The 27,333-nt window shown below is 44.8% G+C and overlaps 1 protein-coding gene across 1 annotated transcript; it reads right to left on the reverse strand.

Moving 5' to 3' along the window:
• Window positions 1-283: 283 nt before the first annotated feature.
• LOC124003644 (bcl-2-like protein 2) lies at window positions 284-26,577 on the reverse strand. Its single transcript, XM_046312132.1, has 4 exons — window positions 26,336-26,577; window positions 25,922-26,037; window positions 6,032-6,241; window positions 284-524 (listed from the first exon to the last, which is right to left on the reverse strand). The coding sequence occupies exons 1-4, from the start codon at window positions 26,457-26,459 to the stop codon at window positions 504-506; spliced, it is 471 nt and encodes a 156-aa protein (XP_046168088.1). The 5' UTR covers window positions 26,460-26,577; the 3' UTR covers window positions 284-503.
• Window positions 26,578-27,333: the final 756 nt, after the last annotated feature.

Raw genomic sequence — 27,333 nt, forward strand, 5'->3', positions numbered from 1 at the left:
AAAGAGGGAGAAAGAAAGAAAGGAAGAGGGAGAAAGAAAGGAAGAAAGAAAGAAAGAGGGAGAAAGAAAGAAAGAGGGAAGAAAGAAAGAAAGAAAGAGGGAGAAAGAAAGGAAGAGGGAGAAAGAAAGGAAGAAAGAAAGAGGGAGAAAGAAAGAAAGGGAAGGAGGGAGAGAAAGAAAGGAAGAGGGAAGAAAGAAAGGAAGAGGGAAGAAAGAAAGGAAGAGGGAGAAAGAAAGAAAGAAAGGGAAGGAGGGAGAGAAAGAAAGGAAGAGGGAAGAAAGAAAGGAAGAGGGAGAAAGAAAGAAAGAAAGAAAGAAAGGGAAGGAGGGAGAGAAAGAAAGGAAGAGGGAGGAAAGAGGGAGAAAGAAAAAGGAAGAGGGAAGAAAGAGGGAGAAAGAAAGAAAGAGGGAAGACTTAACACATACAGAGGAGTTAAGACCTCCTCATTAAGACCTCTTCCTCATTGTACAAAAATTATGTGGATGACATCTTCTCCATGTTTTTATACCATAGTAACTTGATCCTGAAAAACAACCAACAAAACAAAAGCATTATTCCTGAGTCATTAAGGGACTGAAACAGACTTCATGGGTTCTCTGACAGAGAAGGAACTGAATTCATGGCAGACAGTCTCTCTACCAAAGCAGGTATAACCTCATGCCAGGTATGATACAGGTTTAGTGAGTCACCACAGCCTCAAAAACTTGCAATCAGTATAAATCCGTTTATTGAGCAAAGTCATCACAGCTTCTGAATAGCAGGCAATAAAACTATGTTTCTTTAGCTGGGTTATAAAGACGACAAGGTGAAAACACTGAGACAAGTCTGTTTATGTCGTCGATGACCTTCACAATGGCCACCTCATTAACACCAGTACAATAATAGCTAACCGCAGCAGATTTAAACAGCCACAGACAGTACCTATGAAAAGAAACAAAACAGGAATGCTGCCTAGAGTCAAAATGTGAGAGTAAATCTCTGAAGTGGTTCTGTGGGAAAGGCCTTGTTAAAACTGCTTTCAGAGTTAAGTCCAGCTTTAGTGAACCTTACATCACATTTCTAAAGAAGTTAAGCAATGAAGTCTCAGCCTGTCTGAAGTAAATCGCTCAGGTCCTTTAGAAATGCACAGTATTTCCACTGGCAGGAAAATAGAGTGAATTGAAGCAGGTAATCAGTAACTAAGTCTAATACACCGGTCTCACTCTGACATATTCAAACCCCTTCCCTTTCAAATTCTGTTACATTACAGCCTTATTTTAATACATTTTAGAATATGTGTTTTCCTCAATCTACAAACAATACCCCATAGTGACAAAGTGAACAGTTATTTTTTGAAAATGCATTAAAAATGTTTTAAAAAACTTAAATTCCTTAATTTAAGTATTCAGACCATTTGCTATGACATTTGACATTGAGCTCATGTGCCTCCTGTTTCCGTTGATCAACCTAGAGATGTTTCCTCAACTTGATTGGAGTCCAACTATGGTAAATTCAATTGATTGGACATGATTTGGAAAGGCACACGCCTGTCTAGATAAAAATGTCCCAGTTGACAGTGCATGTCAGAGCAAAAATCCAAGCCACGAGGTCAAAGGAATTGTCCGTAGAACTCCGCGACAGGATTGTGTCGAGGCACAGATCTGGGGAAGGGTACCAAAAAATGTCTGCAGGATTGAAAACCCCCAAGAACACAGTAGCTTACATCATTCTTAAATGGAAGAAGTTTGGAACCACCAAGACGCTTCCTAGAGCTGGCCACCCCTGCCAAACTGAGCAATCGGGGGAGAAGGACCTTGGTCAGGGAGGTGACCAAGAACCAGATGGTCACTCTGACAGAGCTCTAGAGTTCCTCTGTGGAGATGGGAGAACATTCCAGAAAGACAACGATCTCTGCAGCACTCCATCAATCAGGCCTTTATAATAGTGGCCAGACGGAAACCACTCCTCAGTAAAAGGCATATGACAGTCCGCTTGAAGTTTGCCAAAAGGCATCTAAAGGACATTCAGACCATGAGAAACAAGATGATCTCGTCTGATGAAACCAAGATTGAACTCTTTTGCCTGAATGCCAAGTCTGGAGGAAACCTGGTACCATCCCTATGCTGAAGCATGTTGGTGGCAGCATCATGCTGTGGGGATGTTTTTCAGCAGCAGAGACTGGGAGACTAGTCAGGATTGAGGGAAAATGAACAGAGCAAAGTACAGCGAGATCCTTGAAGAAAATCTCCTCCAGAGCACTCAGAACCTCAGACTGGGGCGAAGGTTCACCTTCCAACAGGACAACGACCCTAGACAACGCAGGAGCCAAGACGACGCAGGAGCGGCTTCGGAAAAAGACTGTCCTTGAGTGGATATCAGACTTGAACCTGATCGAACATCTCTGTAGAGACCTGAAAACGGCTGTGCAGCGACACTGCCCAGAATAATGGGAGAAACTCCCCAAATACAGGTGTGCCAACATTCTGGTGTCACACCCAAGAAGGCACGAGGCTATAATTGCTGCCAAAGGTGCTTCAACAAAGTACTGAATAAAGGGTCTGAATTAGGGATGCACAATATATCGGTGAACATATCGGAATGACAACATCGGCATCGGCCAACATCAATTTCTAGTTTAATGCCCCGATGTGCTAAACCGATGTCAAAGTGGACTTGCATACCTATATATATATATATATTTTTTAACCTTTATTTTAAATGACGGCCTAGGAACAGTGGGTCTACTGCCTGTTCAGGGGCAGAACGACAGATTTGTACCTTGTCAGCTTGGGGATTTGAACTTGCAACCTTTCGGTTGCTGCTCTAACCACTAGGCTACCCTGCCGCGTAACGTAGGTACATGATGTAATAACAGCACGTAAAATTTTGCACAACACAGCATTCCTAAACTAGCCCACAATGTCTGCTTTGTGGATCGAGCAGTCATTTGAAAGATGAACAAAATTTCAGCGAGAACATTAACTTCTTGGATATAGGGGGCGCTTTTTTAATTTATGGATAAAAAAAACGTTCCCATTTTAAACAAGATATTTTGACATGAAAAGATGCTCGACTATGCATATAATTGACAGCTTTGGAAAGAAAACTCTGACGTTTCCAAAACTGCGAAGATAGTCTGTGAGTGCCACAGAACTAATGCTACAGGCGAAACCATGATGAAACTTCAAACAGGAAGTGAGCCAGATTTGAGGCGCTGTGTTCCAATGTCTCCTTATTTGGCTGTGAATGCGCCAGGAACGAGCCTACACTTTCTGTCGTTTCCCCAAGGTGTCCGTAGCATTGTGACGTATTTGTAGGCATATCATTGGAAGATTGACCATAAGAGACTACATTTACCAGTTGTCCGCCTGGTGTCCTCTGTCGAAATTGGTGCGTAAGCTCCAGCTGCATTTATTTTCCCATGTGATTCAGAGGAGAAACCAAACTGCCACGAATGACTTATCATCGAATAGATATGTGAAAAACACCTTGAGGATTGATTCTAAACAACGTTTGCCATGTTTCTGTCGATATTATGGAGTTAATTTGGAAAAAAGTTAGGCGTTTTGATGACTGAATTTTCTGTTTTTTTTCTCAGCCAAACGTGATGAACAAAACGGAGCGATTTCTTCTACACAAATAATCTTTTTGGAAAAACAACATTTGCTATCTAACTGAGTCTCCTCATTGAAAACATCCAAAGTTCTTCAAAGGTAAATTATTTTATTTGAATGCTTTTCTTGTTTTTGTGAAAATGTTGCCTGCTGAATGCTAGGCTTAATGCTATGCTAGCTATCAATACTCTTACACAAATGCTATGGTTGAAAAGCATATTTTGAAAATCTGAGATGACAGTGTTGTTAACAAAAGGCTAAGCTTGAGAGCCAATATATTTATTTCATTTCATTTGCGATTTTCATGAATAGTTAACGTTGCGTTATGGTAATGAGCTTGAGGCTATAATTACGATCCCGGATACGGGATTGCTCGTCGCAACAGGTTAAAAAAGATAATTGAATTCATTGCCCTTGATAATCAACCGTTCTCTGTTGTGGGAGATGTTGGCTTTCGCCGACTGGTCGAGCACCGGTACCACACTACCAAGTGCGCTATTTCTCAGATGTTGCCCTACCGGAGTGACACAGTAATGGCATCACTGCTATCAGCTTCATGACATACACACTATGGAACGCCATTTGGGTCACGAACAAGTTATAAGCAGCCAGCTAGCTTCATCTGGCTAGTGAGGCTCGACCGCAACAGGTTATGTGGATAGTGGAATTTGTGGTTTGCTATCAAAATAAAAGTATGTAATTGACAGTAATGCAAATGAATACAAATAGTAGAATTAAGACATACTTTTATTTTGAAGGCTAAACGCAAAGTCCGCTATTGTGGCTAATCCTTATTGTGGCTAGCTTCACATAGATGAGTCCGACCATTAATCAAATAAGAACTGTCTTATAAATGAGGGTTATTTTCCATGACACCTAGCTATGTAGTTAGCTAGCTAACTAGAACTACTGAAACAGATGTGTTATTTGACGTGTATCTTCTTTGACACGCAAAGACCCAAACAGGGTTCAATAGAAGTCCTGGTTGAGAATAAAACGACTGAACAAATGAACAACGAAACAGCACAGCAAGTAAGTGAAAGAAAAAGGTTTCGATTATGTTTTACTGGTAAATTGGGACATACGTAATTGCCAACAAAGTAACTTTTTGGTCAGTGTGGTGTGTAACCTTTATTTAACTAGGCAAGTCAGTTAACAACAAATTCTTATTTACAATGACAACACAGACGACGCCGGGCCAATTGTGCACCGCACTATGGGACACCTAATCACGGCCGGATGTGATACAGCCTGGATTCAAACCAGGGACTGTAGTCACACCTCTTGCACTGAGATGCAGTGCCTTAAAACACACACATGTACGCAGTGGTCTAGATATTTAACTGTACTAGAATGCTTAAAAGATGGCTAAAATTGTAAATATCGGTTATCGTTATCATTTGTTTGGCAAGGAAAATATTGGATATTGTATTGGCCAAAAATATCATATTGGTGCATCACTAGTTTGAATACTTCTGTAAATGTGATCAGTTTTTTATTTTTAATAAATTTGCTAAAAATTAAATGTAAAAAAACAGTTTTTGCTTTGTCATTATTGGGTATTGGGTATAGACTGATGGGGGGGGAAATAATTGAATCTATTTTAGAACAAGGCTGTAACGTAGCAAAATGTGGAAAAAGGGAAGGGGTCTGAACACTTTCTGAATGCGCTGTATTATCGGAGATAGTACTGTCACTGGTACTAGCACCATCACCACTGAGTACAGGAAATATTGTCATGTGTACTAGAAACAGTACCATTACTGCTGTTACACCCCGTAGGGTGGGTGGGTTGGGAACCACTATCAATACCACTGGTAGCAGTGGTACTATAGCAGTGGTATTACTGTAATGTTAGAGTAGTCCATTTGTCTTCAAGACAAAGTAAACACACAAACGTGTCTTTATGAAAGTATAAGCAACTAGTGTACGCAAATAGAAGCCAAGTTAAAAACAGATGACTTTTCTCCATGCAAATAGAAGCCAAGTTAAAAACAGATGACTTTTCTCCATGCAAATAGAAGCCAAGTTAAAAACAGATGACTTTTCTCCATGCAAATAGAAGCCAAGTTAAAAACAGATGACTTTTCTCCATGCAAATAGAAGCCAAGTTAAAAACAGATGACTTTTCTCCATGCAAATAGAAGCCAAGTTAAAAACAGATGACTTTTCTCCATGCAAATAGAAGCCAAGTTAAAAACAGATGACTTTTCTCCATGCAAATAGAAGCCAAGTTAAAAACAGATGACTTTTCTCCATGCAAATAGCTGCTCACTGTCATCTTGTGACTAAGCGTTTCCTGTACCATCTGCAATGATGCTTTGTAAATGCCAGTAAGGCCCAGGCAGCATTGTAATAACTCCACCCAGTCATAAAATACATGCCTGAACATATCCTGAGGGTTCACGTAATTCATGGGTATTTTTTTGGTACTCACCCATCCTCCCTGCTGGGTGATCCAGCCAGCCAGCCGGGTGTTAATGAAGGCAGTCATACAAGACTGGATGGTAGCTCTAAGGTCAGGACAGGTCTTCTTAACGTACAGACCCAGGGCCATGGAGGCCTTCAGCAGCTGCATCTCAGGGGCCACCTCTGCTCTCTGGGCCGCACACAGGCTGTCCACGGTACGCGCAAACTCCTCCACCGCCTGGGGAGAGAGAGAGGGGGGGGGGGGGGGGGGGGGACAGGCGGTTACCCTCAAACTCCAGGGCGTCGTCCTTTTCAATATGATTCTGTAAAAGCATGCATCTCAAGTTGGGATTCTGCCCTATATGATAGTTCAGCCCCAGAGCTATAAAAACTGAGGAAGTATTACACTATTTTCATATCCTGTTCTAACTGTCCCTTTTATTGAGTCAAACATGTTGCATAGTGCTTTGTGGGTTGTTTATTTATTTCATTCTTTAATTTACTCTTAGGCCAGAGAAAATTGATTCACTATATTTAAGGATGCAATAACCATGCATTTAACCGACTGTTTCTTTATAAATGAGAGACTTCCCACGTTGCACCTGGACACACAAATATTTGAAATTTGCGCTGACTTCAGCCATGTCTTCATGAGTGAGAAATGAAACATCTGCAGGTGCGAGCGTGTGTGTTTCACTGTCCAATCAGAGGCTCACAATTGACCTGACGTGATCTGGTATAAACAGAGCCGCATATATTGGCCCAAAAATAACACAGATTTCTTTTCTTCTCGGGGTGTGGAGAAAACTGAGGCGGGGCATCTGTTAAACAGTAATTCAACTTTGTCCAGCCTTACCAAATGAACCTAACCACACACGCCACACATTTCTAAGTTCTGCGTCTCTAGGAAATGAAACAACCATATTAGACACCAATACACTGTACATGCATGATTCTGCACTGCCTTTACACAATTTCGAAACTACTACCAAAGAATTGAATGTAGCCTACGTCACTACGTTTGGAAGTCTCAAATGTTAGGCAAACTGGAGAAGTTTCTTATGTATACTGAACAAAAATATTAATGCAACATGTGTTGGTCCCATGTTTCATTATCTGAAATAAAAGATCCCAGAAATGTTCCATAGACACAAAAATCTTAATTCTCTCAAATGTTGAGCAAAAATGTGTTCACATCTCTGTTAGTGAACACTTCTCCTTTAGCAAAATAATCCATCCACCTGACAGGTGTGGCATATCAAGAAGCTGATTAAACAGCATGATCATTTTTTACATTTTATTTAAACTAAGAAAGTCAGTTATGAACAAATTCTTATTTATAATGACTGCCTACCCCGTCCAAACCTGGACGACGCTGGGCCAATTGGGAGTCCCATAGGGCGGCGCACAATCACGGCTGGATGTGATACAGCCTGGATTTGAACCAGGGACTGTAGTGACGCCTCTTGCACTGAGATGCAGTGACTTAGACCGCTGCGCCCATCGAGAGCACCATCATTACACAGGTACACCTTGTGCTGGGGACAATAAAAGGACACTAAAATGTACAGTTGTCACAACACAATGCTGCAGTTGAGGGAGCGAGCAATTAGCATGCTGACTGCAGGAATTTCCACCAGAGCTGTTGCCAGAGAACTGAATGTTAATTTCTCTAACATAAGCCACCTCCAACGTTGTTTTGGAGAATTTGTGTTGCAGTATGTACAACCGGCCTCAATCACAGACCACGTGTAACTACTCCAGGCCAAGACATCCACATCTAGCTTCTTCACCTGCGGGTGAGACCAGCCACAGCCACTGATGAAACTGTGGGTTTGCACAACCAGAGAATTTCTGCACAAACTGTCAGAAAGCGTCTCAGGGAAGCTCATCTGGGTGCTCGTCGTCCTCACCAGGGTCTTAATCTGACTGCAGTCCGGTATCGTAACCAACTTCAGTGGGCAAATGCTCACCTTCGATGGCCAGTGTGCTCTTCAGAGATGAATCCTGGTTTCAACTGTACCAGACAGAACGCAGACAGTGCATGGCGTTGTGATGACGAGCGGTTTGCTGATGTCAACGTTGTGCAGTGTACAGTATGGACAGGAATAAGCCAAGAACAACAAACACAATTTCATTTTATCAATGGCAATTTGAATGTACAGACATTCCGTGACGAGATCCTGAGGCCCATTGCCGTGCCATTCATCCACCCCCATCATCTCATGTTTCAACATGATAATACACGGCCCCATATCGCAAGGATCTGTACACAATTCCTGGATGCTGTAAATGTCCCAGTTCTTCCACGGCCTTTATTTTATTTATTTTTATTTCACCTTTATTTAACCAGGTAGGCAAGTTGAGAACAAGTTCTCATTTACCTGCATACTCACCAGACATGTCACACATTTAGCACGTTTGGATGCTCTGAATCGACGTGTACGACAGCGTGTTCTAATTTACGCCAATATCCAGCCACTTCGCACAGCCATTGAAGAGGACTGGGACAACATTCCACAATCAACAGCCTGATCAACTCTATGCGAAGGAGATGTGTCACGCTGCATGATGCAAATGGTGGTCACACCAGATACTGACTGGTTTTCTGATCTACGCCCCTACTTTCTCCTTTTTTTTTTAAAGGTATCCGTGACCAACAGATGCATATCTGTATTCCCAGTCATGTGAAATCTATAGATTAGGGTTTCATTTATTTATTTAAATTGACTGATGTCCTTCTATGAACTGTAGCTCAGTAAAAATCTGTTGCGTTATATTTTTATTATAATATAATATAATAATATAATATATTATATATATTTTTGTTCAGAGAAAAAGGTCTCTAAAGTGAAACACAAACAGTAACATTGCTACACTAGGTTGGACTACTGCTGTAGTCTGACTCAGTTGGGAGTGTACAGAGTCCAAATGTAGGGCAGCAGTGAGTCAACAACAAGCTAGTTGTCCCTTCTTAGTTAACATGCAGGACTTGTAAACACCTGCATTATGTCTGAGGAACAGACTACTTCAGGTCAACAATCATTCTAAATTGAAACACTTCCTGGTTGAGAATGTTCCATCTGTGTGCTCTACCATGATGTGATGATGAAACGTATCTAACCCCACATTATCACACACTTCAATAGGTACCACTATTTCACGACACCTGTAGCACCAACACTATACACACACGTCTGTCTAACTATTTAACTTAAGCCAATGGTGGTGTAGTGCAGGTTGTATGTAGGCCACAAACAGGAATATTGTGGGGTTTGACAAGGCATTATTGTGTGCGTGTGTCATATTATACAACGGGTGGATCTAACTCTGAATCCTGATTGGTTAATTAAAAGCGCACTCCAGCAGGTGTATACCTGCTAAATCTATGACCTTAAACTGCTTATTTACTCTGTTCCATCAACACAGGCAGGGAAGTTAGTAATTTGATCTCCACTATAAAAAGCATCTAGACATTATCTCACATTTCTTTTAGACTAACATTCCGTGCGGAGATCTGTATAAACATTGCTGTCTGTCTCTCCGATATTTGCAACATTGTTTCAATATTCAAATTCCATCTCCAACTGTCCCATAGTAATGAACGTGTAACATTAGGTGTTGGGACGAGAGAGCACATGTTCTATACCAGGCAGACGCGTGTCTCATTAGTATACCAGGCAGACGCGTGTCTCATTAGTATACCAGGCAGACGCGTCTCATTAGTATACCAGGCAGACGCGTGTCTCATTAGTATACCAGGCAGACGCGTGTCTCATTAGTATACCAGGCAGACGCGTCTCATTAGTATACCAGGCAGACGCGTGTCTCATTAGTATACCAGGCAGACGCGTGTCTCATTAGTATACCAGGCAGACGCGTGTCTCATTAGTATACCAGGCAGACGCGTGTCTCATTAGTATACCAGGCAGACGCGTGTCTCATTAGTATACCAGGCAGACGCGTGTCTCATTAGTATACCAGGCAGACGCGTGTCTCATTAGTATACCAGGCAGACGCGTGTCTCATTAGTATACCAGGCAGACGCGTGTCTCATTAGTATACCAGGCAGACGCGTCTCATTAGTATACCAGGCAGACGCGTGTCTCATTAGTATACCAGGCAGACGCGCGTCTCATTAGTATACCAGGCAGACGCGCGTCTCAATAGTATACCAGGCAGACGCGTGTCTCAATAGTATACCAGGCAGACGCGTGTCTCATTAGTATACCAGGCAGACGCGTGCCTCATTAGTATACCAGGCAGACGCGTGTCTCAATAGTATACCAGGCAGACGCGTGTCTCATTAGTATACCAGGCAGACGCGTGTCTCATTAGTATACCAGGCAGACGCGTGTCTCATTAGCTTATTTTTATAGATGTATCCAAATAAATGTCCCTAGAGAAGAGTTGAAATAAATGTCCCTAGAGAAGAGTTGAAATAAATGTCCCTAGAGAAGAGTTGAAATAAATGTCCCTAGAGAAGAGTTGAAATAAATGTCCCTAGAGAAGAGTTTTAATAAATGCAGCTACTGTTGTTATTCTGTCTGCACTGTTTGACGTGAATGTAAATTAGCCCTAGTTGGCTAACAAGGGATAAGAACGTTGCCAGCCAGTATGGCAATGGATCATTTAGAAGGAACGACTGGGTCGCGTCCATACATACAGAACAGAGACTGGGTCACGTCCATACATACAGAACAGAGACTGGGTCGCGTCCATACATACAGAACAGAGACTGGGTCACGTCCATACATACAGAACAGAGACAATGACTGGGTCACGTCCATACATACAGAACAGAGACTGGGTCACGTCCATACATACAGAACAGAGACAATGACTGGGTCACGTCCATACATACAGAACAGAGACTGGGTCACGTCCATACATACAGAACAGAGATTGGGTCACGTCCATACATACAGAACAGAGACAATGACTGGGTCACGTCCATACATACAGAACAGAGACTGGGTCACGTCCATACATACAGAACAGAGACAATGACTGGGTCACGTCCATACATACAGAACAGAGACTGGGTCACGTCCATACATACAGAACAGAGACTGGGTCACGTCCATACATACAGAACAGAGACTGGGTCACGTCCATACATACAGAACAGAGACAATGACTGGGTCACGTCCATACATACAGAACAGAGACAATGACTGGGTCACGTCCATACATACAGAACAGAGACAATGACTGGGTCACGTCCACACATACAGAACAGAGACAATGACTGGGTCACGTCCATACATACAGAACAGAGACAATGACTGGGTCACGTCCATACATACAGAACAGAGACAATGACTGGGTCACGTCCATACATACAGAACAGAGACAATGACATACAGAACAGAGACAATGACTCACGTCCATACATACAGAACAGAGACAATGACTGGGTCACGTCCATACATACAGAACAGAGACAATGACTGGGTCACGTCCATACATACAGAACAGAGACAATGACTGGGTCACGTCCATACATACAGAACAGAGACAATGACTGGGTCACGTCCATACATACAGAACAGAGACAATGACTGGGTCACGTCCATACATACAGAACAGAGACAATGACTGGGTCACGTCCATACATACAGAACAGAGACAATGACTGGGTCACGTCCATACATACAGAACAGAGACAATGACTACAGAACAGAGACAATGGTCACGTCCATACATACAGAACAGAGACAGTCCATACATACAGAACAGAGACAATGACTGGGTCACGTCCATACATACAGAACAGAGACAATGACTGGGTCACGTCCATACATACAGAACAGAGACTGAGTCGCGTCCATACATACAGAACAGAGACTGAGTCGCGTCCATACATACAGAACAGAGACAATGACTGGGTCACGTCCATACATACAGAACAGAGACAATGACTGGGTCACGTCCATACATACAGAACAGAGACAATGACTGGGTCGCGTCCATACATACAGAACAGAGACTGAGTCGCGTCCATACATACAGAACAGAGACAATGACTGAGTCGCGTCCATACATACAGAACAGAGACTGGGTCACGTCCATACATACAGAACAGAGACTGGGTCACGTCCATACATACAGAACAGAGATTGGGTCACGTCCATACATACAGAACAGAGACAATGACTGGGTCACGTCCATACATACAGAACAGAGACTGGGTCACGTCCATACATACAGAACAGAGACTGGGTCACGTCCATACATACAGAACAGAGACTGGGTCACGTCCATACATACAGAACAGAGACTGGGTCACGTCCATACATACAGAACAGAGACTGGGTCACGTCCATACATACAGAACAGAGACAATGACTGGGTCACGTCCATACATACAGAACAGAGACTGGGTCACGTCCATACATACAGAACAGAGATTGGGTCACGTCCATACATACAGAACAGAGACAATGACTGGGTCACGTCCATACATACAGAACAGAGACTGGGTCACGTCCATACATACAGAACAGAGACAATGACTGGGTCACGTCCATACATACAGAACAGAGAGTGGGTCACGTCCATACATACAGAACAGAGACAATGACTGGGTCACGTCCATACATACAGAACAGAGACAATGACTGGGTCACGTCCACACATACAGAACAGAGACTGGGTCACGTCCATACATACAGAACAGAGACAATGACTGGGTCACGTCCATACATACAGAACAGAGACAATGACTGGGTCACGTCCATACATACAGAACAGAGACAATGACTGGGTCACGTCCATACATACAGAACAGAGACAATGACTGGGTCACGTCCATACATACAGAACAGAGACAATGACTGGGTCACGTCCATACATACAGAACAGAGACAATGACTGGGTCACGTCCATACATACAGAACAGAGACAATGACTGGGTCACGTCCATACATACAGAACAGAGACAATGACTGGGTCACGTCCATACATACAGAACAGAGACAATGACTGGGTCACGTCCATACATACAGAACAGAGACTGAGTCGCGTCCATACATACAGAACAGAGACTGAATCGCGTCCATACATACAGAACAGAGACAATGACTGGGTCACGTCCATACATACAGAACAGAGACTGAGTCGCGTCCATACATACAGAACAGAGACTGAGTCGCGTCCATACATACAGAACAGAGACAATGACTGAGTCGCGTCCATACATACAGAACAGAGACAATGACTGGGTCACGTCCATACATACAGAACAGAGACTGAGTCGTGTCCATACATACAGAACAGAGACTGAGTCGCGTCCATACATACAGAACAGAGACAATGACTGGGTCACGTCCATACATACAGAACAGAGACTGAGTCGCGTCCATACATACAGAACAGAGACAATGACTGGGTCACGTCCATACATACAGAACAGAGACAATGACTGGCTCACGTCCATACATACAGAACAGAGACTGAGTCGCGTCCATACATACAGAACAGAGACAATGACTGAGTCGCGTCCATACATACAGAACAGAGACTGAGTCGCGTCCATACATACAGAACAGAGACTGAGTCGCGTCCATACATACAGAACAGAGACTGGGTCACGTCCATACATACAGAACAGAGACAATGACTGGGTCACGTCCATACATACAGAACAGAGACAGGGTCACGTCCATACATACAGAACAGAGACAATGACTGGGTCACGTCCATACATACAGAACAGAGACAATGACTGGGTCACGTCCATACATACAGAACAGAGACAACGACTGGGTCACGTCCATACATACAGAACAGAGACAATGACTGGCTCACGTCCATACATACAGAACAGAGACAATGACTGGCTCACGTCCATACATACAGAACAGAGACAATGACTGGGTCACGTCCATACATACAGAACAGAGACAATGACTGGGTCACGTCCATACATACAGAACAGAGACTGGGTCACGTCCATACATACAGAACAGAGACTGGGTCACGTCCATACATAAAGAACAGAGACAATGACTGGGTCACGTCCATACATACAGAACAGAGACAATGACTGGGTCACGTCCATAAATACAGAACAGAGACAATGACTGGGTCGCGTCCATACATACAGAACAGAGACTGAGTCGCGTCCATACATACAGAACAGAGACAATGACTGAGTCGCGTCCATACATACAGAACAGAGACTGGGTCACGTCCATACATACAGAACAGAGACTGGGTCACGTCCATACATACAGAACAGAGATTGGGTCACGTCCATACATACAGAACAGAGACAATGACTGGGTCACGTCCATACATACAGAACAGAGACTGGGTCACGTCCATACATACAGAACAGAGACTGGGTCACGTCCATACATACAGAACAGAGACTGGGTCACGTCCATACATACAGAACAGAGACTGGGTCACGTCCATACATACAGAACAGAGACTGGGTCACGTCCATACATACAGAACAGAGACTGGGTCACGTCCATACATACAGAACAGAGACTGGGTCACGTCCATACATACAGAACAGAGACAATGACTGGGTCACGTCCATACATACAGAACAGAGACAATGACTGGGTCACGTCCATACATACAGAACAGAGACAATGACTGGGTCACGTCCATACATACAGAACAGAGACTGGGTCACGTCCATACATACAGAACAGAGACTGGGTCACGTCCATACATACAGAACAGAGACAATGACTGGGTCACGTCCACACATACAGAACAGAGACAATGACTGGGTCACGTCCATACATACAGAACAGAGACTGGGTCACGTCCATACATACAGAACAGAGACAATGACTGAGTCGCGTCCATACATACAGAACAGAGACTGGGTCACGTCCATACATACAGAACAGAGACTGGGTCACGTCCATACATACAGAACAGAGACTGGGTCACGTCCATACATACAGAACAGAGACTGGGTCACGTCCATACATACAGAACAGAGACAATGACTGGGTCACGTCCATACATACAGAACAGAGACAATGACTGGGTCACGTCCATACATACAGAACAGAGACAATGACTGGGTCACGTCCATACATACAGAACAGAGACAATGACTGAGTCGCGTCCATACATACAGAACAGAGACTGGGTCGCGTCCACACATACAGAACAGAGACTGGGTCACGTCCATACATACAGAACAGAGACAATGACTGGGTCACGTCCATACATACAGAACAGAGACTGGGTCACGTCCATACATACAGAACAGAGACAATGACTGGGTCACGTCCATACATACAGAACAGAGACAATGACTGGGTCGCGTCCATACATACAGAACAGAGACTGAGTCGCGTCCATACATACAGAACAGAGACAATGACTGAGTCGCGTCCATACATACAGAACAGAGACTGGGTCACGTCCATACATACAGAACAGAGACTGGGTCACGTCCATACATACAGAACAGAGATTGGGTCACGTCCATACATACAGAACAGAGACAATGACTGGGTCACGTCCATACATACAGAACAGAGACTGGGTCACGTCCATACATACAGAACAGAGACTGGGTCACGTCCATACATACAGAACAGAGACTGGGTCACGACCATACATACAGAACAGAGACTGGGTCACGTCCATACATACAGAACAGAGACTGGGTCACGTCCATACATACAGAACAGAGACTGGGTCACGTCCATACATACAGAACAGAGACTGAGTCGCGTCCATACATACAGAACAGAGACTGGGTCACGTCCATACATACAGAACAGAGACTGGGTCACGTCCATACATACAGAACAGAGACTGGGTCACGTCCATACATACAGAACAGAGACTGGGTCACGTCCATACATACAGAACAGAGACTGGGTCACGTCCATACATACAGAACAGAGACTGGGTCACGTCCATACATACAGAACAGAGACTGGGTCACGTCCATACATACAGAACAGAGACTGAGTCGCGTCCATACATACAGAACAGAGACTGAGTCGCGTCCATACATACAGAACAGAGACAATGACTGGGTCACGTCCATACATACAGAACAGAGACAATGACTGGGTCACGTCCATACATACAGAACAGAGACAATGACTGGGTCACGTCCATACATACAGAACAGAGACTGGGTCACGTCCATACATACAGAACAGAGACTGGGTCACGTCCATACATACAGAACAGAGACAATGACTGGGTCACGTCCACACATACAGAACAGAGACAATGACTGGGTCACGTCCATACATACAGAACAGAGACTGGGTCACGTCCATACATACAGAACAGAGACAATGACTGAGTCGCGTCCATACATACAGAACAGAGACTGGGTCACGTCCATACATACAGAACAGAGACTGGGTCACGTCCATACATACAGAACAGAGACTGGGTCACGTCCATACATACAGAACAGAGACAATGACTGGGTCACGTCCATACATACAGAACAGAGACAATGACTGGGTCGCGTCCACACATACAGAACAGAGACAATGACTGGGTCACGTCCATACATACAGAACAGAGACAATGACTGGGTCACGTCCATACATACAGAACAGAGACAATGACTGGGTCACGTCCATACATACAGAACAGAGACAATGACTGGGTCACGTCCATACATACAGAACAGAGACTGGGTCACGTCCATACATACAGAACAGAGACAATGACTGGGTCACGTCCATACATACAGAACAGAGACTGGGTCACGTTCATACATACAGAACAGAGACAATGACTGGGTCACGTCCATACATACAGAACAGAGACTGGGTCACGTCCATACATACAGAACAGAGACAATGACTGGGTCACGTCCATACATACAGAACAGAGACAATGACTGGGTCACGTCCATACATACAGAACAGAGACAATGACTGAGTCGCGTCCATACATACAGAACAGAGACTGGGTCGCGTCCACACATACAGAACAGAGACTGGGTCACGTCCATACATACAGAACAGAGACAATGACTGGGTCACGTCCATACATACAGAACAGAGACTGGGTCACGTCCATACATACAGAACAGAGACAATGACTGGGTCACGTCCATACATACAGAACAGAGACAATGACTGGGTCACGTCCATACATACAGAACAGAGACAATGACTGGGTCGCGTCCATACATACAGAACAGAGACAATGACTGGGTCGCGTCCATACATACAGAACAGAGACTGAGTCGCGTCCATACATACAGAACAGAGACTGAGTCGCGTCCATACATACAGAACAGAGACTGGGTCACGTCCATACATACAGAACAGAGACTGGGTCACGTCCATACATACAGAACAGAGACAATGACTGGGTCACGTCCATACATACAGAACAGAGACTGAGTCGCGTCCATACATACAGAACAGAGACTGGGTCGCGTCCATACATACAGAACAGAGACAATGACTGGGTCGCGTCCATACATACAGAACAGAGACTGAGTCGCGTCCATACATACAGAACAGAGACAATGACTGGGTCACGTCCATACATACAGAACAGAGACAATGACTGGGTCACGTCCATACATACAGAACAGAGACAATGACTGGGTCACGTCCATACATACAGAACAGAGACAATGACTGGGTCACGTCCATACATACAGAACAGAGACAATGACTGGGTCACGTCCATACATACAGAACAGAGACAATGACTGGGTCACGTCCATACATACAGAACAGAGACAATGACTGGGTCGCGTCCATACATACAGAACAGAGACAATGACTGGGTCGCGTCCATACATACAGAACAGAGACTGGGTCACATCCATACATACAGAACAGAGACTGGGTCACGTCCATACATACAGAACAGAGACTGGGTCACGTCCATACATACAGAACAGAGACTGGGTCACGTCCATACATACAGAACAGAGACTGAGTCGCGTCCATACATACAGAACAGAGACTGAGTCGCGTCCATACATACAGAACAGAGACAATGACTGGGTCACGTCCATACATACAGAACAGAGACAATGACTGGGTCACGTCCATACATACAGAACAGAGACAATGACTGGGTCACGTCCATACATACAGAACAGAGACAATGACTGGGTCACGTCCATACATACAGAACAGAGACAATGACTGGGTCACGTCCATACATACAGAACAGAGACTGGGTCACGTCCATACATACAGAACAGAGACTGGGTCACGTCCATACATACAGAACAGAGACAATGACTGGGTCACGTCCACACATACAGAACAGAGACAATGACTGGGTCACGTCCATACATACAGAACAGAGACTGGGTCACGTCCATACATACAGAACAGAGACAATGACTGAGTCGCGTCCATACATACAGAACAGAGACTGGGTCACGTCCATACATACAGAACAGAGACTGGGTCACGTCCATACATACAGAACAGAGACTGGGTCACATCCATACATACAGAACAGAGACAATGACTGGGTCACGTCCATACATACAGAACAGAGACAATGACTGGGTCACGTCCATACATACAGAACAGAGACAATGACTGGGTCACGTCCATACATACAGAACAGAGACAATGACTGAGTCGCGTCCATACATACAGAACAGAGACTGGGTCGCGTCCACACATACAGAACAGAGACTGGGTCACGTCCATACATACAGAACAGAGACAATGACTGGGTCACGTCCATACATACAGAACAGAGACTGGGTCACGTCCATACATACAGAACAGAGACAATGACTGGGTCACGTCCATACATACAGAACAGAGACAATGACTGGGTCGCGTCCATACATACAGAACAGAGACTGAGTCGCGTCCATACATACAGAACAGAGACAATGACTGAGTCGCGTCCATACATACAGAACAGAGACTGGGTCACGTCCATACATACAGAACAGAGACTGGGTCACGTCCATACATACAGAACAGAGATTGGGTCACGTCCATACATACAGAACAGAGACAATGACTGGGTCACGTCCATACATACAGAACAGAGACTGGGTCACGTCCATACATACAGAACAGAGACTGGGTCACGTCCATACATACAGAACAGAGACTGGGTCACGTCCATACATACAGAACAGAGACAGGGTCACGTCCATACATACAGAACAGAGACAATGACTGGGTCACGTCCATACATACAGAACAGAGACAATGACTGGGTCACGTCCATACATACAGAACAGAGACAATGACTGGGTCACGTCCATACATACAGAACAGAGACAATGACTGGGTCACGTCCATACATACAGAACAGAGACAATGACTGGGTCACGTCCATACATACAGAACAGAGACTGGGTCACGTCCATACATACAGAACAGAGACTGGGTCACGTCCATACATACAGAACAGAGACAATGACTGGGTCACGTCCACACATACAGAACAGAGACAATGACTGGGTCACGTCCATACATACAGAACAGAGACTGGGTCACGTCCATACATACAGAACAGAGACAATGACTGAGTCGCGTCCATACATACAGAACAGAGACTGGGTCACGTCCATACATACAGAACAGAGACTGGGTCACGTCCATACATACAGAACAGAGACTGGGTCACATCCATACATACAGAACAGAGACAATGACTGGGTCACGTCCATACATACAGAACAGAGACAATGACTGGGTCACGTCCATACATACAGAACAGAGACAATGACTGGGTCACGTCCATACATACAGAACAGAGACAATGACTGAGTCGTGTCCATACATACAGAACAGAGACTGGGTCGCGTCCACACATACAGAACAGAGACTGGGTCACGTCCATACATACAGAACAGAGACAATGACTGGGTCACGTCCATACATACAGAACAGAGACTGGGTCACGTCCATACATACAGAACAGAGACTGGGTCACGTCCATACATACAGAACAGAGACTGAGTCACGTCCATACATACAGAACAGAGACAATGACTGGGTCACGTCCATACATACAGAACAGAGACAATGACTGGGTCACGTCCATACATACAGAACAGAGACAATGACTGGGTCACGTCCATACATACAGAACAGAGACAGGGTCACGTCCATACATACAGAACAGAGACTGGGTCACGTCCATACATACAGAACAGAGACAATGACTGGGTCACGTCCACACATACAGAACAGAGACAATGACTGGGTCACGTCCATACATACAGAACAGAGACTGGGTCACGTCCATACATACAGAACAGAGACAATGACTGAGTCGCGTCCATACATACAGAACAGAGACTGGGTCACGTCCATACATACAGAACAGAGACTGGGTCACGTCCATACATACAGAACAGAGACTGGGTCACGTCCATACATACAGAACAGAGACAATGACTGGGTCACGTCCATACATACAGAACAGAGACAATGACTGGGTCGCGTCCACACATACAGAACAGAGACAATGACTGGGTCACGTCCATACATACAGAACAGAGACAAAGACTGGGTCACGTCCATACATACAGAACAGAGACAATGACTGGGTCACGTCCATACATACAGAACAGAGACAATGACTGGGTCACGTCCATACATACAGAACAGAGACTGGGTCACGTCCATACATACAGAACAGAGACAATGACTGGGTCACGTCCATACATACAGAACAGAGACTGGGTCACGTTCATACATACAGAACAGAGACAATGACTGGGTCACGTCCATACATACAGAACAGAGACAATGACTGGGTCACGTCCATACATACAGAACAGAGACAATGACTGGGTCGCGTCCATACATACAGAACAGAGACTGGGTCACGTCCATACATACAGAACAGAGACTGAGTCGCGTCCATACATACAGAACAGAGACTGGGTCACGTCCATACATACAGAACAGAGACTGGGTCACGTCCATACATACAGAACAGAGACAATGACTGGGTCACGTCCATACATACAGAACAGAGACTGAGTCGCGTCCATACATACAGAACAGAGACTGGGTCGCGTCCATACATACAGAACAGAGACAATGACTGGGTCGCGTCCATACATACAGAACAGAGACTGAGTCGCGTCCATACATACAGAACAGAGACAATGACTGGGTCACGTCCATACATACAGAACAGAGACAATGACTGGGTCACGTCCATACATACAGAACAGAGACAATGACTGGGTCACGTCCATACATACAGAACAGAGACAATGACTGAGTCGCGTCCATACATACAGAACAGAGACTGGGTCGCGTCCACACATACAGAACAGAGACTGGGTCACGTCCATACATACAGAACAGAGACAATGACTGGGTCACGTCCATACATACAGAACATAGACTGGGTCACGTCCATACATACAGAACAGAGACAATGACTGGGTCACGTCCATACATACAGAACAGAGACAATGACTGGGTCGCGTCCATACATACAGAACAGAGACTGAGTCGCGTCCATACATACAGAACAGAGACAATGACTGAGTCGCGTCCATACATACAGAACAGAGACTGGGTCACGTCCATACATACAGAACAGAGACTGGGTCACGTCCATACATACAGAACAGAGATTGGGTCACGTCCATACATACAGAACAGAGACAATGACTGGGTCACGTCCATACATACAGAACAGAGACTGGGTCACGTCCATACATACAGAACAGAGACTGGGTCACGTCCATACATACAGAACAGAGACTGGGTCACGTCCATACATACAGAACAGAGACTGGGTCACGTCCATACATACAGAACAGAGACTGGGTCACGTCCATACATACAGAACAGAGACTGGGTCACGTCCATACATACAGAACAGAGACTGGGTCACGTCCATACATACAGAACAGAGACTGAGTCGCGTCCATACATACAGAACAGAGACAATGACTGGGTCACGTCCATACATACAGAACAGAGACAATGACTGGGTCACGTCCATACATACAGAACAGAGACAATGACTGGGTCACGTCCATACATACAGAACAGAGACAATGACTGGGTCACGTCCATACATACAGAACAGAGACAATGACTGGGTCACGTCCACACATACAGAACAGAGACAATGACTGGGTCACGTCCATACATACAGAACAGAGACAATGACTGGGTCACGTCCATACATACAGAACAGAGACTGGGTCACGTCCATACATACAGAACAGAGACAATGACTGGGTCGCGTCCATACATACAGAACAGAGACTGGGTCACGTCCATACATACAGAACAGAGACTGGGTCACGTCCATACATACAGAACAGAGACTGGGTCACGTCCATACATACAGAACAGAGACAATGACTGGGTCACGTCCATACATACAGAACAGAGACAATGACTGGGTCGCGTCCACACATACAGAACAGAGACAATGACTGGGTCACGTCCATACATACAGAACAGAGACAATGACTGGGTCACGTCCATACATACAGAACAGAGACAATGACTGGGTCACGTCCATACATACAGAACAGAGACTGGGTCACGTCCATACATACAGAACAGAGACAATGACTGGGTCACGTCCATACATACAGAACAGAGACAATGACTGGGTCACGTCCATACATACAGAACAGAGACAATGACTGAGTCGCGTCCATACATACAGAACAGAGACAATGACTGAGTCGCGTCCATACATACAGAACAGAGACTGGGTCGCGTCCACACATACAGAACAGAGACTGGGTCACGTCCATACATACAGAACAGAGACAATGACTGGGTCACGTCCATACATACAGAACAGAGACTGGGTCACGTCCATACATACAGAACAGAGACAATGACTGGGTCACGTCCATACATACAGAACAGAGACAATGACTGGGTCACGTCCATACATACAGAACAGAGACAATGACTGGGTCGCGTCCATACATACAGAACAGAGACTGGGTCACGTCCATACATACAGAACAGAGACTGAGTCGCGTCCATACATACAGAACAGAGACAATGACTGGGTCACGTCCATACATACAGAACAGAGACAATGACTGGGTCACGTCCATACATACAGAACAGAGACAATGACTGGGTCGCGTCCATACATACAGAACAGAGACTGGGTCACGTCCATACATACAGAACAGAGACAATGACTGGGTCGCGTCCATACATACAGAACAGAGACTGGGTCACGTCCATACATACAGAACAGAGACTGGGTCACGTCCATACATACAGAACAGAGACAATGACTGGGTCACGTCCATACATACAGAACAGAGACTGAGTCGCGTCCATACATACAGAACAGAGACTGGGTCGCGTCCATACATACAGAACAGAGACAATGACTGGGTCGCGTCCATACATACAGAACAGAGACAATGACTGGGTCGCGTCCATACATACAGAACAGAGACTGAGTCGCGTCCATACATACAGAACAGAGACAATGACTGGGTCACGTCCATACATACAGAACAGAGACAATGACTGGGTCACGTCCATACATACAGAACAGAGACAATGACTGGGTCACGTCCATACATACAGAACAGAGACAATGACTGGGTCACGTCCATACATAGAGAACAGAGACAATGACTGGGTCGCGTCCATACATACAGAACAGAGACAATGACTGGGTCGCGTCCATACATACAGAACAGAGACTGGGTCACGTCCATACATACAGAACAGAGACTGGGTCACGTCCATACATACAGAACAGAGACTGGGTCACGTCCATACATACAGAACAGAGACTGGGTCACGTCCATACATACAGAACAGAGACTGAGTCGCGTCCATACATACAGAACAGAGACTGAGTCGCGTCCATACATACAGAACAGAGACAATGACTGGGTCACGTCCATACATGCAGACCAGAGACAATGACTGGGTCACGTCCATACATGCAGACCAGAGACAATGACTGGGTCACGTCCATACATACAGAACAGAGACAATGACTGGGTCACGTCCATACATACAGAACAGAGACAATGACTGGGTCACGTCCATACATACAGAACAGAGACAATGACTGGGTCACGTCCATACATACAGAACAGAGACAATGACTGGGTCACGTCCATACATACAGAACAGAGACAATGACTGGGTCACGTCCATACATACAGAACAGAGACAATGACTGGGTCACGTCCATACATACAGAACAGAGACTCGGTCACGTCCATACATACAGAACAGAGACTGGGTCACGTCCATACATACAGAACAGAGACTCGGTCACGTCCATACATACAGAACAGAGACAATGACTGGGTCACGTCCATACATACAGAACAGAGACAATGACTGGGTCACGTCCATACATACAGAACAGAGACAATGACTGGGTCACGTCCATACATACAGAACAGAGACAATGACTGGGTCACGTCCATACATACAGAACAGAGACAATGACTGGGTCACGTCCATACATACAGAACAGAGACAATGACTGGGTCACGTCCATACATACAGAACAGAGACAATGACTGAGTCGCGTCCATACATACAGAACAGAGACTGAGTCGCGTCCATACATACAGAACAGAGACAATGACTGAGTCACGTCCATACATACAGAACAGAGACTGAGTCGCGTCCATACATACAGAACAGAGACAATGACTGGGTCACGTCCATACATACAGAACAGAGACTGAGTCGCGTCCATACATACAGAACAGAGACTGGGTCGCGTCCATACATACAGAACAGAGACAATGACTGGGTCACGTCCATACATACAGAACAGGGACTGGGTCACGTCCATACATACAGAACAGAGACTGAGTCGCGTCCATACATACAGAACAGAGACTGGGTCGCGTCCATACATACAGAACAGAGACTGGGTCACGTCCATACATACAGAACAGAGACTGGGTCACGTCCATACATACAGAACAGAGACTGGGTCACGTCCATACATACAGAACAGAGACAATGACTGGGTCACGTCCATACATACAGAACAGAGACTGGGTCACGTCCATACATACAGAACAGAGACTGGGTCACGTCCATACATACAGAACAGAGACTGGGTCACGTCCATACATACAGAACAGAGACTGGGTCACGTCCATACATACAGAACAGAGACTATGACTGGGTCACGTCCACACATACAGAACAGAGACAATGACTGGGTCACGTCCACACATACAGAACAGAGACAATGACTGGGTCACGTCCACACATACAGAACAGAGACAATGACTGGGTCACGTCCATACATACAGAACAGAGACAATGACTGGGTCACGTCCATACATACAGAACAGAGACAATGACTGGGTCACGTCCATACATACAGAACAGAGACAATGACTGGGTCACGTCCATACATACAGAACAGAGACAATGACTGAGTCGCGTCCATACATACAGAACAGAGACAATGACTGGGTCACGTCCATACATACAGAACAGAGACAATGACTGGGTCACGTCCATACATACAGAACAGAGACTGGGTCACGTCCATACATACAGAACAGAGACAATGACTGGGTCACGTCCATACATACAGAACAGAGACAATGACTGGGTCGCGTCCATACATACAGAACAGAGACTGGGTCACGTCCATACATACAGAACAGAGACAATGACTGGGTCGTGTTTCCGGCAACCGAACCAATAGAACAAACGACCAGGCCGTTTAGGTAGCAACCCTAGATTTGTTTCGGGACTAAATCTTGTGTAAAGATGAAATAGTATGAATACAATAATGAAAATAACTTTAATGAAAATATGTCAATCATTATTTGAATATGTTGGTAACCGTAGTATAAAAGTGATAGAGAAGCCGGTGTTTGGAGGATATATTGGCACGGTTCGCTGTTCTAAGCGCCGGTCCAAGACCAACAACGCCAGTGCCAATGTATCCTCCTAACACGGCCTCATAGAACAAACAGTAAGCTTACCTTGTCTGCAACTGCTTGTTGGAGTTTTCTGATATGAGGCTGGATAAACTTAACATCAAAATCATCTCCAAGTTCCCTCAGTTTATCAGCTATTACAACTGGATCAAACCCGTCATCTGCAAAACACGTCAGGTGATCTGTAAGTCATTCATGATCTGGGATCAGTTTACCATCCCCAAATCCTAACTTTACTGTATGATTAGGGTAGAAAACAGTGGCAGGTACTCAATCTTACTCTCTCCAGTCTTACTGACGAACTTCGGTTCTGGAGAGGATTCAACCAAACCGAGCATTGAAAAACAAATTCCGATTCAAAATAAGAAAACCCTAGCCTCCTGTTGAGTAGACTGTGTTTCGATTTAATCAACATAATATGCCTGAAAGAAATGACAGTTCTCATTGTGAAATTATTACCATCGCCAGGTCCATCAGACTCAATGTCTCGGTACACCTTCCGAAAACATACTGGGTTCTGCTCCTCTTCAAAGAAGCAACTAATAATATCAAATGTCTGTTGTTCTATATCTCTTGGAGACATAGTTAAACACCTTCAACAGCGTCCGTGAAACGGAAGACAGATAATTTATGTCGACGGTTCCTCAATCGTGACTAGACGAGTAAATGCGGCACGCCTCGATCTCATCAACCGGAGATATGGGCTTGCTCCACAGTGCAGCCGAATAACTGATCTACAAATCACCTTCCATCAGAAATAACTACTCATTATTATTTGTAGATCAGTTAGTCACAATTTACCCATGATACATTACGGTTGTGATCTTCTTTGATGAGGTTTAAAGGCGGTTGGCATCCAATAAATGTTGCATTACCGCCCCCTATTAGATTGGAGTATAACGCCCTGATACTTTGCTTAAATTTTTTAAACGAATACTCTACCATCTAACACTGCACTCACAAATTCAAAATAACACCACCCTACTCCACTATTTAAATCTATTTAGTCCTACCTCAGTCCAACAACCTGAAAGGATGGAACACCACCACTTACATGCTGACCAGACCGGACACGTCGCAGGCGCGAACGTTGCAAAATAAATGTAGAAATCCATGTTATTCAATTATTGCACCCACACTGCTCGCGCGCGCGCCAACGGTAGAAGTCATTCCTATTTCTGACGCAGACCGCGCAGCAAGTCCTGCCTCTCCCATCTCCTCATTGGTTTATAGAAGCAGGTACCCACGTGCCATCTCCTCATGGGTTATAAACACGTGGGTGATTGAAAAATGAACTGTTTTGCCGGTCGTTGTGGTAATACTATGAAGGTTTAGATGCCAATCACCATATAAGTTCAAAGATGAAAAAACCAGGAAGGAGGAGAGATGACTAGAAACGATTCGGTTGATGTGTGGATTAATTGTCAGAGTAGAGGACCTTGTGCATTTCAGATAAA

This window comes from Oncorhynchus gorbuscha, linkage group LG18, assembly GCF_021184085.1.
Source record: "Oncorhynchus gorbuscha isolate QuinsamMale2020 ecotype Even-year linkage group LG18, OgorEven_v1.0, whole genome shotgun sequence".
Taxonomy (NCBI): Eukaryota; Metazoa; Chordata; class Actinopteri; order Salmoniformes; family Salmonidae; genus Oncorhynchus; species Oncorhynchus gorbuscha.

What these genes read in the sequence shown, in the direction of transcription:
- LOC124003644 (XM_046312132.1), bottom strand. Translation starts at nt 26,459, where the DNA reads ATGTCTCCAAGAGATATAGAACAACAGACATTTGATATTATTAGTTGC. An exon ending in AACAAGCAGTTGCAGACAAG is followed by an intron (nt 6,242 to 25,921) that starts GTAAGCTTACTG and finishes CTCTCTCCCCAG; the next exon opens with GCGGTGGAGGAGTTTGCGCG. An exon ending in TCACCCAGCAGGGAGGATGG is followed by an intron (nt 525 to 6,031) that starts GTGAGTACCAAA and finishes GTTGTTTTTCAG; the next exon opens with GATCAAGTTACTATGGTATA.